The sequence below is a fragment of the Hipposideros armiger genome, unplaced genomic scaffold (genome assembly GCF_001890085.2).
Source record: "Hipposideros armiger isolate ML-2016 unplaced genomic scaffold, ASM189008v1 scaffold_12, whole genome shotgun sequence".
Classification (NCBI taxonomy): Eukaryota; Metazoa; Chordata; class Mammalia; order Chiroptera; family Hipposideridae; genus Hipposideros; species Hipposideros armiger.
Genome location: NW_017731362.1, coordinates 1,752,723 through 1,772,621, shown reverse-complemented (window position 1 = coordinate 1,772,621; position 19,899 = coordinate 1,752,723). Strand labels below are relative to the sequence as shown.

Below are 19,899 nucleotides of genomic sequence, written 5' to 3'. Positions count from 1 at the left end.
GGCTCTTCAGAGCCACCAACAGTCTATGCCCAACACCTTGGCAAAGAATATGCATTCCTACACCCATCTTACTTTGTAGAAATGGAAGACAAGCAAATTTCTCAATGTATGTTTTAAGAACAGAGGATTAGATGGAAACACCTCCTAGAGTTAATCCTGCAGTCCTGATGAGCACAGATGACCTGGCCCATGCTTCACACCCCTCAGGTCTTCCCCTCTACTGACAAGCCCGACAAAAGCAGAGTATGGGATAATGTATCTCCCCTATTTTGTGTCCCTTCCCAGCCCAGGTTTTGCAGGGCTTTTACTCCACCTCTGTGTTGTATCTATAGGATCAACATGATTCCAGGACTTGCGAAAGAGAGCAGAGTGTAACTAATTCCCATGTATCCATCATCTAGCTTCAACAATTACCAATACACAGCTAATCATGCTTCACGTGGGCCCCATTTCCTCAACTTTTTCTCCTGCCACTTTGTACAAAGTGTCTGTATTAGTTTTTATTGCTGTCAAAAACAAACAAAACATCACAAAACTTGGCAGCTTAAACAACACAAATTTATTATTTTAACTTCCCACAGGTAAGTCAATCCTCTGATCACCAGAGTTCACATCTGTCTTACCTTCACCTTATCCCAGGTCCCCAAAGTCTCAACCTATTACTGTATCAACTCAAAGTCCAAAATCTCATCAGCTCAAAAGTCCCAAATCCCACCATCTAAAGCAGGTATGGGTGAAGCTCTGGGAATGAGCCATTCTGGGGCACAATTCCTTTCCATCTGTGGACTTGTGAACCAAAGGAACAAATTATCTGCTCTCAAAAGATAATGGTGGGACAGGCAGAGGATAATAGTTATAGGTATTCCAGTTCAAACAGGAGAACATCGAAAGGAAAAAAAAAAAGAGGCATTGATTTCAAGTAATTTCTAAATCCAGCTGATCAAATACCATTAGGTTTCAAGGTCTGGGAATATCTTTTTGACCTGCCGCTCTGTCTCCGGGGCAGTGTTTCTGCTGCCATGATATTCTGAAGAACTTTGTGTGTCTCCCATGCATGTCATGAGGATTTACTCCATGAGCGAGAATCTTAGTTGCAAATCTTTCATAGAGAATCCCATCTCTATTTTTGGCTTTTGCAGACACGGCTGAGAGAACAGACTTGAAGCTCTCTAGTTTGATGGAGGGAATTTGTGAGGTACACTTTTAATGTAAGAGCCTTTTGTGTGACTTTATGCTGTGACCTTTAGGTCTTTCCGAAGTGTCACACCTTTGGATTTTCCTGTAGAGCACACATTCCTGGCAGTGAATTTTTTATTTTTAGCACCTTTTGCAGTCTGAAAAAATTTTAAATTATCAAATCATGGGAGTTTTTTGTTTAACACTTCTTCCCTTAATTTATCTATTTCCTCTCTCATTTTATCTAAAAGAGCAAGAAGAAACTAGACCTCATTTGCTTGGAAATCTCCTCTGCTAAATATCTCATTTCATTTTTAACAAATTCTGCCTTCCACACAACTCCAGGACACAATTCCTTGAAGCTTTCTGCCACTATACTTGTATAACAAAGATCCTCTTTCCTTTAGTTTCCAATAACACATCTTTCAGTTTTTTCGGAGACCTCTCTGGCAGCACCCTTCATGTCCATATTTCTACTAATAGTCCACTCAAAGAAATCTAGGCCTTTTTGATCACGCTCCTCAAAATTCTTCCAGCCACTATCTGTTGCCTAGTCTTAAAGCCATTCCACATTTTGTATTTGTTACAGTAGCACCCCACTCCTGGTGTCAGAATCCATGTTAGTTTTCTATTGCTGCCATGAAAAATTACCACCAGCTTAGCTTAAACAACAGAAATTTACTATCTTATTGCTCCATACCTTGGAGCAATATGCTAAAACGTATGCTAAAATCAAAGTGTTGATAAGGCTTCATTTTTCTCTGGAGGCTTTAGGGAAGGATCTAAGGGTTTTTTTTGGTCCTTGTTGTTGTTGTTTGTTTGTTTTTGTTGTTGCTGTTCCTCTGGGTTGTTAGAATTCAGTTCTTTGTGGCTGTAAATCAGAAATCCCTGTTTCTTTGTTGGCTGTCAACTGAGAGCTCTTCCTAGCTTCCTTGACTCATGGCCAGCTTTCCTTCTTCAAAAACCAGTAACAGCAGGCTGAGTCCTTCTCAGGCTTCAAATCTCTCCTCCTTTTTCTGTCTCAAGTCTTCTGGCTCTTACAGCAGCTGGGAAAGGTTCTTTGCTTTGAAAGACTCTCGTGATTAAATTGGGCCCACCCACATAATCCCCCTATCTCAAGGTCTGAATCTTAATCACATTGCCAAGCTTCTCTTGCTGTGTCCCAGATATTAGGGTGGGCACCTTAAGGAGCCTTTAGTCGGCCTGCCATACTGTCAGCATCCAGATTTGAAACCAGGTTGGTCTGACTGCATTTGGACTTTTTCTACTAGACCCCAGAGCCTCTTCTCATAAGTGCCTGGAGGGCCTGCTCATCTTGTGCCCTGTTCTTGCCACTGTATTTGTATCAGATAGTAATGCTTCGGGCTGTAAGTAACAGGTAATAGCTAACTGAGAGCTGCTTGAGGTGCTTAAACCAGTAAAGGTTTATTTTTCTCATGTAACAATGTATCTAGAGATGGTTGCTGGTCTTGTTTCAGTGATTTAATGATGTTAAGATCATTGCCTTGATCATTTGGTTGGCCTTTCCCTGGTTAAAATATGGTTGCCACAGTCTCAGACATCACATCTACATTCAAGACAGGAAGACATACAGAGAGATGAGTGGGTTCCATTTTTGTCTGTCCCTTTTATCAGGAAAGCAGATAGTTTCCCAGAAGCCCTCCGTCAGACTTTCATGACCAGACCATCGTAGACAGAACTGTGTCACATGCCCCCACCCCCTGCAGTTGCAAGGAAGCCTGAGAAGTCAAGTATTTAGCTTTCCTTGGTAGAGGAGGGCAAAAAAGAGGACCAGAAATGAAATTGGCTTAGCCAGCTCTTAGTGCTAGAGCTTCGATCTGTCCAGGGCCCTGTCTGTGCCTTTTTCTCTTTCCAGTCCACAGTTAGAATCGGAGTCCGGCTCCTGAGTCAGACACGCCTGATGACTGTGCTCTGACGCCCTGTCCAACACCCACTCACTCCTCCTTGTAAGCTATCCCTGAGCCCATTAGCCATTCAGACTGCCATCTGCAGTGGCCTCGATGCATTTCCCGTCACTGCCTGCTACTGGCCCTGGAAGCACCTGACCATCTTGCAGAGGCGTGGAGACTCCACCAGTCCCGCTGGATGCAGAGGCAAACTTCTATTCTGACAGGACCCATTTTTAACATATGGGTCATTTTAAAGCTGTGTGTGTGTGTGTGTGAAAGGGAAATTGGGCCACCGTGACAAAGGACATTTTGGTCCTAGCTAGCTTTAAAATCTATCTAGGTAGAAGGTCTCCTGAAACTATGGCAGAGATACTGTTGTCTACCACAATACCCACCCTCTGCTCCTTCCAGTTACCCCAGTTACAGACTATGATTTTATGTGCGGCATCCATGCACCCAGACAAAAGACTTTTTATTCTCAGATGTAGACTTAATTTTCTCTTATAGCTAGGTGCAACCACATGACTAAGGTCTGGCTAATATGATGTAGCTAGAAACATTGTATTGGGCTTCCAGGGTGTTTCTTTTAAGAGATTGGACATGTCCTTCTTTGTCCTTTCAACCATTTTGCTGCCTGGAGTGCAGATGAAATGGCTTGAGTTTCGTCAGCCATTTTGGACGATGAGGGGAAGAGATATGTTGGGTTGTCGGAGAAGTCATGATGCATTTTTGCAATGAAAAACATAGAAAAAATATGTCATGACTTTTCCGATAACCCAATACTTAAAGAATGGCCAAGAGCTGATACTATCCCTGAGCTTTCCACCTCCAGGGAAGCAAATGTTTTGTTGAAGCCACTGTTCTTTTGGATTTTCATGTTATTTGCAACTGAACTTGACTCTAAGTAATTCATCTACTTTTCATCTGCATGATGTCTAACTCTTTACATAACACTTGCAGGTATATTACAGGAGAATATCTGTTTTTCTGTGCTGTTTCTAGCGGGTGTGGTTCTGGCTCTACAAGAGCCAGTGAGGGCCAACAGCAACCGTCAGAGAACTGTTTCCCTACCGAGGTTGAAGACTGAGACACTGAAAACATTGGCATCAGGAGGCAAAAGGAAGAAAGGAAGGTGTTGCTTGCAGAGTTACTGACAATTTTGGGGGAGAATGGACCGGCCTCTATTCTTTTTTGACAGTTCCTGCCTCAAGTTTATTTGTACAAATAGCACAGGAGGACCCCAGCCCCATGCAGACAGCAGCCCAGGGGTCACACCAGTCCCTCTGTCCTCACATCGGCCTCTACTCTGGAGCCTTCGTGGGGCGCGGGCACCTTTGGGAGCCAGAGCCTGAGCTTGAGTTGGAGCAGAGCCGCAGCCACAGCCAGGCGCTTGGTTTGAGCCTTGGCCTTGAACTTTGGCCGGCAGAGCCTTGGCAATGTGGGCACAAGCACGTTTCTCAAGCTTGAGATGAATGATGCAGGCAAATCGGCTGAGTTTGCCGCTGCCGCCCTGTGGGTCCTTGGGCTTTCTGAGGGCCTTGATGGCCTCCACCGTGCACGCATGACCTTGGCATTGTTGGCTTGCTACTTCTTCAGGCCCTTCTTGTTGTGCTTCTTGCCAAACACATGTTCCTCAAGAACTTGGAGTCCACTCCCTTAAGAGACTCGTATCTTTGTGATCGGGGTTTCTTGATGCCGTTTCTATGCGATTTTTGGGACTGGTTGTGCGTAGTGTGGTGCTTGAACTTGGTTATGTCTGCACTGAAGCCTGTGGGTCGCTAAGTTTCTGGGACTAGAAGTGAAAGAGTGACCTGCCCCCCTGTTTTTGTGATGCTAGGCCCTGGCTCTGAGACGCGACCCTTCCACACCGTCCCATTTCCCATTCTTTTTTTAAAGATTTTTTATTTTTTTTATTTTATTGGGGAACTGGGGGGATGGGAACAATGCTGGGGAATTGGGGGAAGGGGAACAGACAAGTTGCTGTCGTTTTGTTCTTCAGTCTAGTTGTGGAGGACGTTGCTTCACTGGCCCAAGTTGGCACCATCATTGCGCTCTTCCTGGGGCGAGGCAGATCAGTCGCCGGCTTCTGGACGGCCGCTCACTGCGGCTGCTGGCCGCTCACGCTGGCTGCTGGCTACACACGGTAGCCCATGGCAACCCACTGCCACAGGGGCTGCAGCCTACGCCGTCGCTGGTGACTCACGGCAGCCCAGCTCCAGGTTGAGCTGTTGTTCAGCATCTTAGCTGTGGAGGGCAGTGTCACTGGCCCTCATATGTGGGATCCGAACCGGGGCCCTTTGGCGTCCCAAGCCAGTTCTTAACCATTGTGCCACTCGGCCGGCCCCCACTTCCCATCCTTAAAGCAGTATTTCGATCTCTGGTAAGAGCTTTATATAAATACTGTCTTGTGGAATTTTCTTTTTCCCTGAAATAGAGCTTTAGCAATGTTTTCATTCCTCACTGTTGGGCTGTTGGACTCTTCCTCAGTGAAAATTCTTCAGGAGTAGGTCTTGCCCAGTTACAGTTCTTCGGTAGGTCTGCTTTGTGATAGAAATGGTATTTGGTGTCTGGAATAAGAGTCCTTGTGCTACAGCACTCGATGCCACCTGCTCCACTTTGTTCCAAAGTGGCAATTGGCCTACATCCCCCAGGGTTATTTCTGTCTTGTTCTGTCTCCGCTTCCCTACTCTCTCTAGCACACCCTTCCTCCACCCCAAATCCCACAATGGGTTTTCTTCCAAATCTGGGCAGGCATTTTTACCCAGATCTCATTTTCCCCCACTCCTCTAAGAAACCCTAGCAGGACCTGGCTAATTCTGTGATGGCCCAGCCTGACCCGGCTCTTCCTTGAACCCGCCTGGTCCACCCAGGAAGCCCAGCCAGAGCAAGCTGTCCATGAAGAAGCTGGCATGTTGATTCACAGCAGGTGTCCTGCGAGGAGGGGAGGTCTCAAAGCAAAGGAGGTATATATACCACAGTGGTCTAAGCAGAACCTGCTTTCTAAGAGCAGGGATGAGAGGGGTTTATGGTACTCTGATGGTTTAATGACAATAATGGCTTTTCTTATCTATTATTCATGATATTACCCCTGGCAATCCTGTGAGGTATTTGGGGTGAATGTTATAGATAACGATCTCTCCAAGGATTTGGAGAAAGGAGCAAGCACCAGACATTTTGTGAGCCTGAGTATGAGCGAGGTTCTTGCACCTGCTGGCTGGTGTCACAGTGGGAGGGAGCATGTAGTTGGAGTGCGTCAGCACCCGGTTCGACACTAGACCCACCACTAACTGGCTGTGAGGCTTAGACAAGCTGTAAAACAGGGTGGCTTATTGTAAACTCAGAGCCTTGTCTGTCTCTTTTGTAACCTAGAGGTGGTAGGCCTGGGATCTAAACTTTAGCTCCCTGGTGCTCCGGGAAATAGCAGAGTCCAATGGCTTCAGCACAGGCTTTGCAGCCAGGCACAGCTGCTAGAGGAATCCTAGCATCGCTGTTCAACTGTCAGGGGACCTTGGCCAAGTCACTGAACTTGCTCTGAGCCTCTTTTCCACATGTGTAAGGTGGTGATGAAAATAGTCCCAGCCTTCAAAGGTTGTTATAATGATTGAATGAGAATGCAGGTGTTAAAGAAAAAAAATGGTATCACTCATGCTAAAAGCCCATGATACCAGACCTAGAGTTAATACTTGATCTGATTGCAGTTTCAACCTCTCCCAGAAACGTAATCTTAATCAATCAGTGTGAAATTTTCTGGTCTAGCACCAGTAAGGCAATCTGTCACGTAGGCATAGAGAGAAGAGGCAGTCTGCAATAAAAAGCCTTCCAGTTCTCATCACCCAAAGAGAAGTGTCCAGGCCCCAAATAATCTTTTCTTTTCTTTCTGACTAATAGTTCTCTTGTCCCCACCCTGCTTCCTATAATATAAAGAACTTCCATTTTGTCTAAACCCTTGGAATGCCCTTCTAGTTGCTAGATGGCATGCTGCCCAATCCATGAATCATTTAATAAAGCTAATTAAATCTTCCAATTTACTCAGTTGAATTTTGTTTTTTAACACAGGTAAACTATCTTTTTGTTCCATAAATAGTAGCCCCTATTAATATTATTTTCATCATTACTATTGGAAAAGGATGTTTTAATGTCCTGGGAAGCCAGCCACCTACCTGGGATGGAAATGTATTCAATTAATAGGTCTTCTCTTGAAAAGAGAAGAGCTGGAGAAGCTTTTCAGCCCCTGCCTTTGGCTGACAGCTGCTCAGCTGGGCTGGTTGGGCCTCTGAGGCTGCTCCCCAACTCCCCAGTTGCAGATCTGGTTTCTTTTGCCCTCACAAAAGGCCTTGGCAGAGCTGCCTACGAGAGCCAAGGTCTCCAGGGTCCCCAGGAACAGAGAGCAGCCCACAGAGGCCATCCATGGCTGCTTTCTTACCTTACCCGGCCCCACTTCGTTTCCCTTCTCCCCAACTCTCCTGGGACTCACTCCCCTGAGGAATGTCGGCTTGTCTGAGCCCCTGGAATCTGACTGGTGAGGTGCATACCTGGATACCTAGGTCCCCTGGGCACCCCATCCTCCAGTCATGAAGACCTCAGCAAGGACTCGCATCAGCCAGGTGGGCTCCTGTTGTTCGGTACCTTCTCCAAATCCACACAGTTGTTAGGAAATTGTTTGGACAGTGTTGCCTTTCTTGGCTTCTCCTAATTTGTGCCAGTTTTTCTTTGTAATTGCGTAGAATGGTGTAGACTGCAGGGGGTAAGAGGACCATCTTCAGGGGCAGCTGGCCCTGGTTCACATGGCCTTTCTTCACCCTGCCTGGCATGTACTTATGAGGCAGGCACTGTATGGAGCATGGTTCCACGTGTTTGCAGGAATTAGGATTATCTCATGAATTCTCATAACATCGCCATTAGACAGCTTCTCCTAACAGATGAGGACATTCAGGCACAGAGTGGTAAAGTAACTTTCTCAAGGCAGCATAGCGTGGGGTCTGTGATAACAAAGAAGGAGTCCCTGGGAGGGGAGGCAAGAGAAATAGAAGAAAAAGAGGAAGGTTACTTGACAACCTTTCCCAGAGCCAGTGTCTCCTCAGCCCCAGGGATGTGGCTTCCAACTGATTGAGCCACTCGACTCAGTTTTTCCAGCAGGAGGTGTGGGGCCAGGGAGAAGAGGTCAGCAGGATTGAAGGGAGAGTTTATGAAGATGCAAAAAGGCCTTCCCAAGGAAAAACACATCCTACCAGATTTGGCAGGCAGGCTGTGAAAAGGTGCAGTCTTTCTGCGAAGGAGAAGGAAGCCAGCAAGGACGCCTTTTCCGCTGGTCACAGCAACCATTTAATTCAGAATCTGTATTTCGATCCCAAAGGAACTCAAGCCACCCAAGTCGTGAATACATATGAGCCTAATGCAGCCTTGCGGGCAATAAGACAATGAAGATGGCATCCTTGATTGCTGTGGTTACTAGTTGGTTTTAATTTTTGAATGAATGAACAATTTCAGATATAAGAGCCTTGGCCCTTATATCTGAAATATCACCAAGAAATGTCACCGTCAGCAGAGATTTTCTTATTTCTTCTGATATGTGCCTTCTGCCTCCTCCCAATGGTTCAGCAGTTTCCTCTTTGCCTTTCCTAAAAGAACCTGCATTTCCCTTCCCTGGCTTCCTTTCCGGCTTCCTGTGTGCTAAGCCTCTTGCAGTTTGTCATCAGTGTCTTCAGAACGCTTTTGATAGGTACAGGAAGTGGCACCAGACGGCAGATGAAACCAGAAATCAATAAAAAAGGAACTATGTTTCTAAGAAAAATGCATCACTGGCTTCCCACAGGAGTTATGTACCATATGTCCTAATATCCGTGGAACAATGGATCTAATTTTTAGTTCTCCTTGGCTTTCCCAGCGCTCTCAACAACAACAAAATAGACCTTTTAACCTGATGCAGCCCAGCTTACTGATGATGAATAGCAAAGATTGTCTTTCATTTTAACCCTTTCGTTAGATATCACAGAATAAAATCTCTCCCTTCTCTCCCTCCAGCTTTCTTTCTCCTGGCTACTAGCTTAGTATATTTATGGTGCATGAGTCACCAAGCTGCTGCCTGATTGGATAAAAACCAAGCACCCCTGAGACCATCCGTCAATTACAGCTATTCTCAGCTTCATTCACAGATTTATTAGCTTGCACACACACAGCGAAATTCATTCAGCAAAGTTCATTCATAAAAATTTCAACACTCTGCGTATCATCCTGCACATCTCAGCCTTCTGCTGCCCACGCGCTCCTGAAAGCAGCTCTGAGACCGTGCAGGAGGGAGGGAAGCTCTGAGCGTGGACGGGCAGGCTGGGAGGGGATCCGAGGAACGCGTAGGGACCGCAAGTCCCTGAATGCTATGCAGCGCCGGTCACTAGTACTCCTGGCTCGTGGCCCAAACGGATGCAACACAAGATCTTCCAAGAGAGGGCAGCCATCAGAATTAACGAACTCAGGCAGAAGAAGCGCCTTTGGCTCATGTATACCTTTTCTTTTTATTCCCTTTTTAAATGAACAATCACTGGAACAAATAAAGGGTTAACAGACCAGTCATTGCCCCGCCCTGTGGGAACCGGAGGGAGCAGGTTTGAAAGTTCCTGTGTGCGGCTGAGAGGCTGGGGGTGGGGGTGGGGGGGCGCTAAATATTTCTGCGAGGCTCCTGCACCGCTGGTGATGCGGCGGCGGGACCCGCGGGCGGGTGCTTCGCCGGGCTCTGTGCCTGAGAGTTGGTGGTAAGCGATCCCTGCCCCCGCGAGCCTGGACCCAGACTTTTCCAGCAAGGAATTCAAGGCAAGAACACCGGGCGCTGCAGCCTGGGCCAGGGAGGGACTGAAATCAGCTGGGGAGGCGTTTTCCCCTTGGGCTATCACCCCAAAGGGCCCGGGAGCAGAGCTGGAGAGGTGGCTACCGTGAGTTGCGCGGGTCGTTGAGGCATTTGTTTTCCGTACCGTTTATCTAGCAGACGACGAGGCGATTTATGCAACAGTATCCTGTTTCTGCACTGCCAAGGCTATGCGAGAACGCAGTCAGGACAGCTTGGCAGGACTCGTGCTGTATGTAGGACTCTTCGGGCACCCCGGAATGCTGCACAGGGCCAAGTACAGCCGCTTTCGGAATGAGTCCATCACATCCTTGGACGAAGGCAGCCCCGGAGGCTCCGTCGGGAACAAGAGCTCGCAGCAGCCTCCGTACCCCGTCCTGGCTCCTCACTTGCCGGCTGAAGATGCCACCTTGGCGTCCCAGGAGAGCCCCACCCCACTGTGCACCTTGATCCCGCGCATGGCCAGCATGAAGCTAGCCAACCCAGCCACCTTGCTGAGTCTGAAAAACTTTTGCTTGGGTACCAAAGAGGTGCCCCGGCTGAAGCTCCAGGAAAGCCAGGACCCAGGTCCCAGCAACCCGGCTTCCCCTGAAACCAGCCTAAACAGGGCCGGGTTGGCACCTCAGCCGCAGCAGGACGTGGTGAGGCACCGGGCCACCACCTTAGCTCCTGATGCCTGCCCTCTCCCCGGCCCTGGGGAGCCAACTCCGGGGAGCAGGCAGGACAGGCAGTTTCTGCAGCACCTGTTGGGGATAGGCATGAGCTACTATGTGAGGGTAAGTCCATCCTCTTTTCTGCACTCCTAGGAACTCCTGGGGAAAGGGGCATCTTCTCAGCTTTTGGCAGGGGCTGCACGCAGCCTGACTGTGGCCTAGGTTTGGACAAGACATGCAACTGGACCAAGGGAAGGAGGGGAGCTGGGCTTGCAGGCTTCCCTACAAATATGTGACTTATACTGGAGTCAGACAACTTTGGTTCAAGGGCATGAACTGGTTCTAACTTGTAGGTTGTTGCCAGTTGAGGGGGCAACTTCTGATAGGGACAGCCGAGGTGGCGTCTCCTTGTCCCCACTGGACCTCACCTTCTGGCCCACGAGAGTTAAGAATTTCAGATCTGATTAGTGATTGAGACCTGGTAGGTTTTACTGGCCATTGTATTTCAGTAGACATTTCTGTGCTAGAGGAGTATATAAATTGAATTATTTTTTAATAATTTAATTCAGCACTTAAGAAACACTTACAAAGCATGACCGAGTCTCTAGCCTTGTATGAGGAGCTAGTCTTAGGTCTTTGGTGCTCTTTTTTTTGCCTTTATTGCTTACACTGCAGCAAGTGGGCCTGATCCGTGAGCTCTGAGCACAAGCAGGATCCTTGCTGGCCTTGTAGCTGCCCTTGCCCAGTCCAGATCTGGGTAAAAGAGGAAAACAAGATTTGGCCCCTGCCCTTCTGGAGCTCACATTTCAATCGGGGAGACCCATGAATGCATGTGAAATAGTAAGACAAATATACTTAGCAATAAATAGCTGTGTGAGAATGCTGAGAGAATTCAGGAAAAGAAATAGGTTGTTGTGGTCTGGGATTCACTCACATGGGAAACTTCAGGAGAAGGTGAATCTTGGAAGAGATAGCAGACCTGGATTGGCAGAAGGGAGGAGATTCCTGGCAGGGCAAGAATACAAGCAGAGTCCAGAAGGCAGCAGGTTATCACTAGGGTGGCTGCAGGGGAGCATAACATGAGCTGGGATTAAGTGAAATGGAGGGGGAATGCTGGATGCTAGTGGGTGATACAGAGAGTGGCTGAGACCTCGTTGGTGCTCAAACAAATAGGAGTTGAATAAAGATGAATATGCATCGTGGGTAGCTTGGGGAGAAGGGAACATTGATAGAAGCTCTTAATGGTGGAATGAGAAGTTTTTAAACATTGATTGGCAAACAAAACCCCTCATAGGTTTGTAGGCAAACTGATTTGATGGAAGTGGTTTCCAAAAGATCAGTCTGTGGATATATTTGAGATGGACTGAAGGAAGGAAAAAGTGGAGATTGGAAGGCCAGTAAGAAAGATGCTCTGGAAGTTTAGGCAAGAGGGATGAAAACATGGATGAAGGTGGAGATAAGAGAAAGGAGATGAATGCAAGAGACTCTGTGAGAAGCCTCAATAGTTTTGGGTGATTGATCAGAACATTTCAGGTCATACTATAAATGACAATCATCACTTATTGAGCAGTGGTGGGTTTGTTATTGTTGTTTATGGAAGTTATGGATGATTAGTGATGAAGGATTGTGAGGTGTGAAAAATAATTTCAGATTTAAGCCTCGGAATGGGATTAGTGATGTCGGTGATAAAAACAGTGAGATGGGAAGGGAGACTCATGCTAAGTTTGCTTTTGACATGTTGCGGTTGAAAGCAATGATATCCAAGTGGCACTTATTTGTAGGTAGGCAGTCTAAGACTAGCACTCAGATGAGAAGTCTGATCTGAAGGTGTAAATTTGAGAGCTAGCCCAATAGCTGTATTACAAAAAGACAATCAAGATCTCTAGGAAGGCCAAATAATGAACATTGGAAGGGTTACAGAGAGAGCAGGCTTGGGACAGCCTCGGCAAATGGATAGCTTAACTCTCTAAAGAAGATAAATTTATGGGACACTCAGCTCTCATCCTCCCCCACAGGGGCATTGCTCCTAATGGAAATAGTTTCGTGTATCTATTAAAAGTTCAGGGGCACCTTCTCATTTGTCAAGCGTATATGTCTGCCAAACCCTAATGGGCAAACAAGTGACTTTCCAAACCCGTGGTCTCGGCACCTGCCCTCCCATCACCTGGACACCCTCTACCCTCTGCCGTGCCTTTCCTGCCCTCTTGCACCTCCTTCCACTCCCCACACCCACGCACCTGTACAATCTGAAATGTGCCAAGAGTCGCTGTGTGATCTCCATTTTCCCTGGGGAGTGCCTCCACTGGCATTTTAGGGTTTTAATGAGGACACCATCTGTCTTTTCCTGGCAATACTCACTGACCCCAGGAACAGTGCTGACCTGGGACCCAAGTGAGCCACACTATTTTACCAGTGTGTAAAGATACCAGTTAACACCTCTGTTAGGAAGCCAAAATACACGGAGGAGCCTACTTTATTCATTTTTATAGAATGCTAACTTTGAAAGATGGAAGGGACTCAGAAGTTATCAAGTTCAATGCCCCTGTGAGGAAACTGAAGCGCAGAGAAATGATTTTTTAAGGCCACACAGGAGAGTCAAAAGAGCTCCATCTATAGCCCAAGTCCCCTGCATGCCATTCTTTGCTCTTTTCACCACAGGTTTTCATCCTAGTTGAGCTTCTGTTTCTATGAATTCTTTGAGATGTAAACCAATTTTAAAAAATGCAATGTCAACCTGTGAATTTATAGTGAAAAATATCAGACCAAGTGAACCAAAATTGTGATCCCTGTATTCCCATGTGTAGGAAAACGCACATAGGAAGATCTCAATCAAAGGTTACTTGGTGACGATGAATCAGATCAGAGATGTGGGAGAGATGTTCTTAGTGGCTAATGGACATGGGGCCAGATTTTCTAGGCCAGAGACAGCCACATACTCCACTTCCTTACCCACGTCACATGACTGCTCACCTCCCCGCCCAAACTTATTTGTTTATTCATTCACTCATTTATTCAACAAATGCGTACTGTGAACCAATTATGAGACAGGAACGGTGCCAGGCCCTGAGGATATTTCAGTGAATAAAAGAGACCAGGTCTGAGTCCTGGTGGGACTTACATTCTAGTATGTGGAGACGGGCCCTGATTGAATAAACAAATCAATATGAGATGTCACGTGTAATAAGTGCTAGGGAGATCAATAAACGGGCAGTAAGAGCAGCAGTCGCGTGGGTGGAGATAAAGGTATTGTATTTCTTTGGAATAAAAATTGGCATAATTGTACCTATTCTTAATTTGGTTTCTTGCATGTTTTATCTTTACAAAAGGAGATATATTTGTCATATAGTTTAAGTTAGAGTGGACTTTGAGTTAAAAATCCTTTTCTAAAATAACTCTTCTTTTGGTCTTATCATGTAAAATCAATTATAAAAATGAAAATACTTTATGAATCCTGAGCACTTATTTTAATTTTATATATATTTTTTTCTTGGGGAACAGTCATAGTCATTGGTTACACATTGCTTTCATGCTACAATGGCATAGTTGACTCTTTTAAGGAGGGCGCAGCTCACAGTGGCCCATGCAGGGATCGAACTGGCAACCTTGGTGTTATCAGCACCAAGCTCCAACCAACTGAGCTAACCGGTCACCGCCCCCCCAGCACTTATTTTGAGTAACTTTCACTTAAGCTCAGTCAGGCCTTAAATCTCCTGAAGGTCTCTCAAGGAAGGTGGATTAGCATACCCTTCTTTGAGAGATACTGAGCCAGAAATGGACCGCCAGACCCAGTCGGAGCAAAGTAGTGAGGTGAGTGAAGTCTGTTAAACAGCGCCAAATGGTGACATATATTTCCACTGCAAGATTAAGTCTCATTTCTTTATGAAGTCTTCTCACGTCACTTCATTCATCAAAAATATTCACTTGGAGGTCTCCTAGGTGCCACACATCGTCTGTGGTGAGTGTGGAAATTATGCCATGTGACCAGTGTGCTTATTTCTAAAATGAGAGGATTAGTCTGTATGGCCTTGAAGGTGCCCCCTCCCTGCACCAGCATTTCATGACTCCAGGCGCCTTTCTCCACATGGGAAGTGTTTAAACTGTTAGTTGCCTTTCCCATCTTCAACGCCCAAATTTCCTACAATTTAGTTCAAAAGCTAAATAAGGCAGAGACAAAGAAACGAACCTTGACAGAACAGCTACAGGTAAACACAGTAGTCCTCACAGGAACCCTTTGAGGGGGGCTATATTCCCCAAGTGAGGAAAGAGACCCCAAAAGTATGTCATCTACCCTACACTTTACAGCCTAAGTAGCAGACGGGATTCACATCCAGGTTTGTCTCCCTCCAGTGCGCGTCTTCTTCCCACCCTCTCACCCCGCTTCCAAGCAGTGCAGGCAGCCCTGGAAGTCTGCGAACGGAGTAGTGTACATGAAGGCCCACTCTGCAGGGTAGCTTTACTACAGGACCAACCCATACAACTTGCTGTGTTGCATTCATTTGCATGATTCAGTCTTCTCACATCATCCCAACCCAACCCAACCATTTCCCCCGACTGTATTAATTCCCTAGGGCTGCTGTAACAAATATCACAAACGGGGTGGCTTGCAACAACAGAAATTGATTCTCTTGCCATTCTGGAGACTAGAACTCTGAAATCAAGCTAACAGCAGGGCTGTGCTCTCTCTGGAAGGTCTAGGGGAGGATCTTTTTTTTTTCTTTTTTTTTTTTTTTGCCTCTTCTATTTGGGAGGTTGTGTTTTCTATTTCTCTTCCTTGAGGGACCTCCAGCCTAACTATTGAAACTTCACAAAACCTCTTCAAACTGTTCCTTGAAGGGCCCTCAAGGGTTTCAGGGGGCAAGGTTTGATCTACAATTCACTGAAAATTTTGTTAACATATNCCTCTGAAATCAAGCTAACAGCAGGGCTGTGCTCTCTCTGGAAGGTCTAGGGGAGGATCTTTTTTTTTTTTTTTTTTTTTGCCTCTTCTAGCTTGTGGTGGGTGCCAGCAGTCCTTGGCATTCTTTGGCTTGTAGTTGTGTCACTCTAATCTTTGCCTCCATCTTCACATGGCTCTCTCTCCTGTGTGACAATGTTCAAATTTCCCTCTTCTTACCAGTCGTTGGACTAGGGCCAACATTAATCCAGCGTGACCACATCTTAACCTGATAACATCTGCAAAGACTCCACTTCCAAATAATGTCACATTCTGGGGGTTAAGACTTCAACTTACCTTTTGGACAATGTAATTCAAGCCATAAGTGTCCCCAAGAACTTTCACTGCAATGTGTTTGCCCACACAGATGTTGTTGGATAATGGGTTCATCAGCTTTTTGTGCAAATACAAATTTGTGCTGAGGGATTTTCTTTACTTCCTTTATAAATCTCACAATAGACTCTTACTATCCATCCTCCCTCATCTAATGTTGTGTCTTAATACCGATAGATTAGTATTGTCTATTGTTTATTGTATAGATTAGGTGTGATCCATAGAACTATAGTACAGCGTTCTGTCTGCCTCACGTATCTTTTCCACAGGAGAGCACAGGTCTAGGAGTAACAAGATCTGGGTTAAAGTAATGGCTCTGAAATTAAACAGATGTGTGACCTTGGGTGAGTCACCTTACCTTTCTAGTCCTCATTTTTTCATATTTAAAATGCAAAGTTTGAACAAAATGCTAAGATCCTGAGACTCCGGGTCCTCCTTTCCCAGTGATCTAAAATCTCCTTCTATTAGGAACTTTTTTGATTAGAAAACAGATTGAGGACAGTTTCTTGAAAGAAATAATTTTTAACATCTGTGTGTTAATAGAGAGGAGAAGGAATGCCCTTAGAACCCTCTTACAAACACTGAGCTGGCTTCACCAGTAAAGCAGAAAAGGGTGTGTTATACTGGAGTGGGTGCAAGTGGTCAGTTTTAGAGAGATGGTGAGAGAGGAGTCAGGTTGTGGAACAGCATCCGAGTGTAGGATTCTAGGGAGGGGCAGAGGGTGGACTGGTCCAGGGGGCAGGCCAGGGTGAATGATGGTGGCCAGGATCCTGAGAACGTGCCGTCGCTCATGTTGTCTTCCCAGCCAGGCCAGGTTGGAGCTCGGGTCCAACCTGAGGACTGTAGAGGCAGCATGAGGTAACCCTTGTCTATTCTCTATGGACAAAGCACTAGGACAAAAAGGCCCTGCCACACACACAGACAGTCTGGTCACTCTGACCTTGAAAGAGGGAGATCTGTAACTTCAGGAAACCCCTGGAGAGACAGTCCCATGGTTGATGCAAAATAGAGGCAGACATGAGCGGTGTGGGTTAGGTACTCACAGCAAACGGACATGACTTTCTGCCTGTGCTGATTTCCCTCTTTCCTAAACTGTTGGTGGATTAAAAGGAGGTAGAACGGGTGGGAGGAAATAATCCCAGCTAAAACTGACAATTCGGCATTGAGAGTATTATATTTCCCTTCCTATTTCTTCCTTGGAGTAGATGTAGAAATAGATTCTGCTAGAACTTAGGAAAACCCTGACAGATTTGACCTGTTGTTTCTGTTACTCTCTTTAAACCCTCACACGTGGCTTGATCTGTATGGTCCTTGAGCAACCCTGGCCACTACAGCGTTAACTGGAAGAAAGAGTCTTAGCAATCAGCCAAGTTCAAAACCTTATTTACAGTTGAGGAAACAGAGGTTCAGTGACGTGAAGTGACTTACCCCATGCCACACAGCAACTTAGTAGTGGAGCCCAGACAAGAACTCCCAGTTCTGTATACAATACTCTATTTTCTATCCCTATCTTGCTTCACCTTCCTTCATTCCCTTTCCTGCTTGGCTGGCAATAATTTCAATTTTGGTCATTGTTCGTCTCCTAATCTCTAACCAGGATCACGTAGTGAATCAGGGGGAGTATTTTGTGCCCCCACATGGGGGAAAGGCCTCTGACCTTTAGTTTAGTGTTTAGGATGTTGATAGTTCCCTAAACACAGGAGATACCCCTATGTCTCGGCCCCGATTTTCACACTAGAATCTTGACCCATTGTGGGAACTTCTAGCTGAGAATCTAGCCTGGCTAGCTTCCCCTGCAGCCATTCCCCTTGGGAGGCCTGGCCACTTTCCTGGGTCCCCGCCAGGATGTAGGTTGAGGGTTCACAATGTTCAGAGACCCACCAATGTCAACTAGCCATCGTCTTCTCTTTTCCTGCCCCAGAAAAGCAGGAAGGACAGATGGCTGAAGCACACTAATGAGAAATCCAGAAGCACCCAGCAACCAAAGGGGGTGATGACAGAGGGAGGACATGGCAGAAGGACAGAGGAAATGACCTCCCACCTATGGAGACATTTAAGGCTGGGAAAAGAAGGAATAAGGTTTAAAGTGGTGCTCCCACTGGTCAGAGTCAGACACTGGCAGCCAAGGGCTCTGAAGGAACAGGGGGCTAAAGGCAGTCCTAGGGAGGAGTAGGAGTTATGTGGCTCGTGGGAGGTTGATGAGATTGCAGGGAGGGAGGGATGTGGAGGGGGGTGAGTGGGGTGGTGGAGACAGAGGAAAGAATGCATAGTTCAGGCAGTGTCCTACCCAGCAAAGAATCTGGAACACAGAGGTCATAAACCACCAGCTTAGCAACATGTTTTCTTTGGTCAAATCAGAAAAAAACAGTTTTGGGAGGGATTAATTGCCAACACTTGAAAACCAAGAGATTCCATATAAAACTCTGGATTTCTGGCTTTTCGGGAGAGTGGGCAGCACTGGCTGGCCATTCCACTTGTCAGCGGATAGCCAGAGCTGGGTGCTGAGCCACAGTCCCCACCTCGTTTCACTCACTCACAGTCACCTGTCTGCCCCCAAGGTGGCTGAGTTTCCATGCCCACCTGTGGCTCTGGAAAGAGAAGGCTTTTCTAACCTTTTTGTCTTTCATTTTCTAATTCAGAATGATTGGGAGAGAAGCTGAGAGAGAATATCTTCTTCTTGGGTAACAGACCAGGGCTTCATCCTTTTATGCAACGGAACAGAGTGCTAGGGCCTGGGTGAGACCCACAGAGCAGGGATCCTGCCTTTTCAACCCAGAGAGCCTTTTCCCATCCTGACACAGTTGCAAAGCTTTAAGGGTGGCAGAGCTCCAGCACTAGTACAGGCCGTCCCTATTTTGTGAAGAGGTTGTGGGTCAAAAGTTACTTTGACGTCAGTTCTTTGGGACATTGAATTTTCCCAGAGAAATCATGTTAAAAGTTGATACGCTTTCTCACTGGGTTAGGGAGAGGATTGAAAGTGAAAATATGTGTAAGGAGCTTAGCACAGGGGCTTTCATGTAGTAGGTCCCAGGTTGGGGAGGAGAATGAACTATCAAAGGTTCAGGAGTGCCTTCCCACAAAAAGTTTTCAGGTAGCCGAAATTTGATTTTGGCAGCCCACCATACCCCTTTGGCATGCTTTCTCCTGAGCAGCAGCACCGCACGCACAGTGGAACGTTCCCCTCTAACCCTCCTAAGGTTGCCTATGATTTCTTCCCGGGGTTAGTTTTCCTCTTCCCTCAGGGCAGCAGAGTGTTTGCTTTTGGAAACAGTATTTGCTTTTGGAAAAATATTTACCTCTTTGAATCTTCATTGTAGTATTTCCCAAAGTTTTCCAAAAGTCGCTTATATCAATTAAATATACTTGTTAGCAATGTAGATTTCTAGCCCCTCATCCTGGACTGACTGGATCAGAATCTGTGAGTCAGTCCCAGAAACCTCCCTTTTTAACAAGCTCCCTGTGTGATTTGGGAAACAGAAAATTTGGGAACTTCTGCTGAGTCCAGTTAGTGAGTCTCAGCTGGGGATGATTTTGCCACTCAGGACATTTGGAAATGCCTGGAGACTTTCTTGGTCATCATAACTGGTATGTGTGCATGCGCGCGCGCACGCCTGTGTGTGTGTGTACACGCAAGTGCGCTCCTGGCCTTTAGTGACCAGGGGTCAGGGATGTGGCTAAACATCCCTACAGTGCACAGGGCAGCTCCCACAACACAGGATTCTCAGGCCCCATGTGTCAGTAGTGCTGAGGTTGGGAAGCCCCGAGTCCATGGGATGAAGTGCATAAACCTGGGATGTGCATTAGGAGGTAACAGTGAATGGTATGGTAAACAATTGTTTAGTCATTTGGCTCCTGGAAAATCTAACCAAAGCTACTTCTAATTTTCTTCTTTCTCCTCCTTAAATCCACAGATTCTCTAAATATTATAGTTCATTCTCTCACCCCCCCACCCTAACGTTACTGCTCTGGCATCCACATCAGGACTTCAAGTGATGGGAATGAGATCAATCAGTCATACCTGTCCATGACTCACCTGTAGATCAGACATGTCCATGTGAG

General features: G+C 46.4%; 1 protein-coding gene and 1 pseudogene across 2 annotated transcripts in view; one reads left to right on the top strand and one right to left on the bottom strand.

Annotated features, from left to right (window-relative positions):
• Positions 1 to 435: 435 nt before the first annotated feature.
• On the bottom strand, positions 436 to 7,495 carry LOC109394171 (60S ribosomal protein L29 pseudogene; annotated as a pseudogene).
• Positions 7,496 to 7,619: 124 nt separating this feature from the next.
• SHC4 (SHC adaptor protein 4) overlaps positions 7,620 to 19,899 on the top strand; it is a 112,830-nt gene continuing 100,550 nt past the window's right edge. Inside the window, exon 1 of one of the 2 annotated variants that reach the window (XM_019664590.1) lies at positions 7,620 to 7,690. In XM_019664590.1, the coding sequence (XP_019520135.1) occupies positions 7,658 to 7,690 (33 nt within the window). In that variant the 5' untranslated portion in view covers positions 7,620 to 7,657. Of the gene's footprint in view, positions 7,691 to 9,712; positions 10,698 to 19,899 lie in introns of those variants that run through there. The other variant, XM_019664583.1, reaches the window with a different exon arrangement.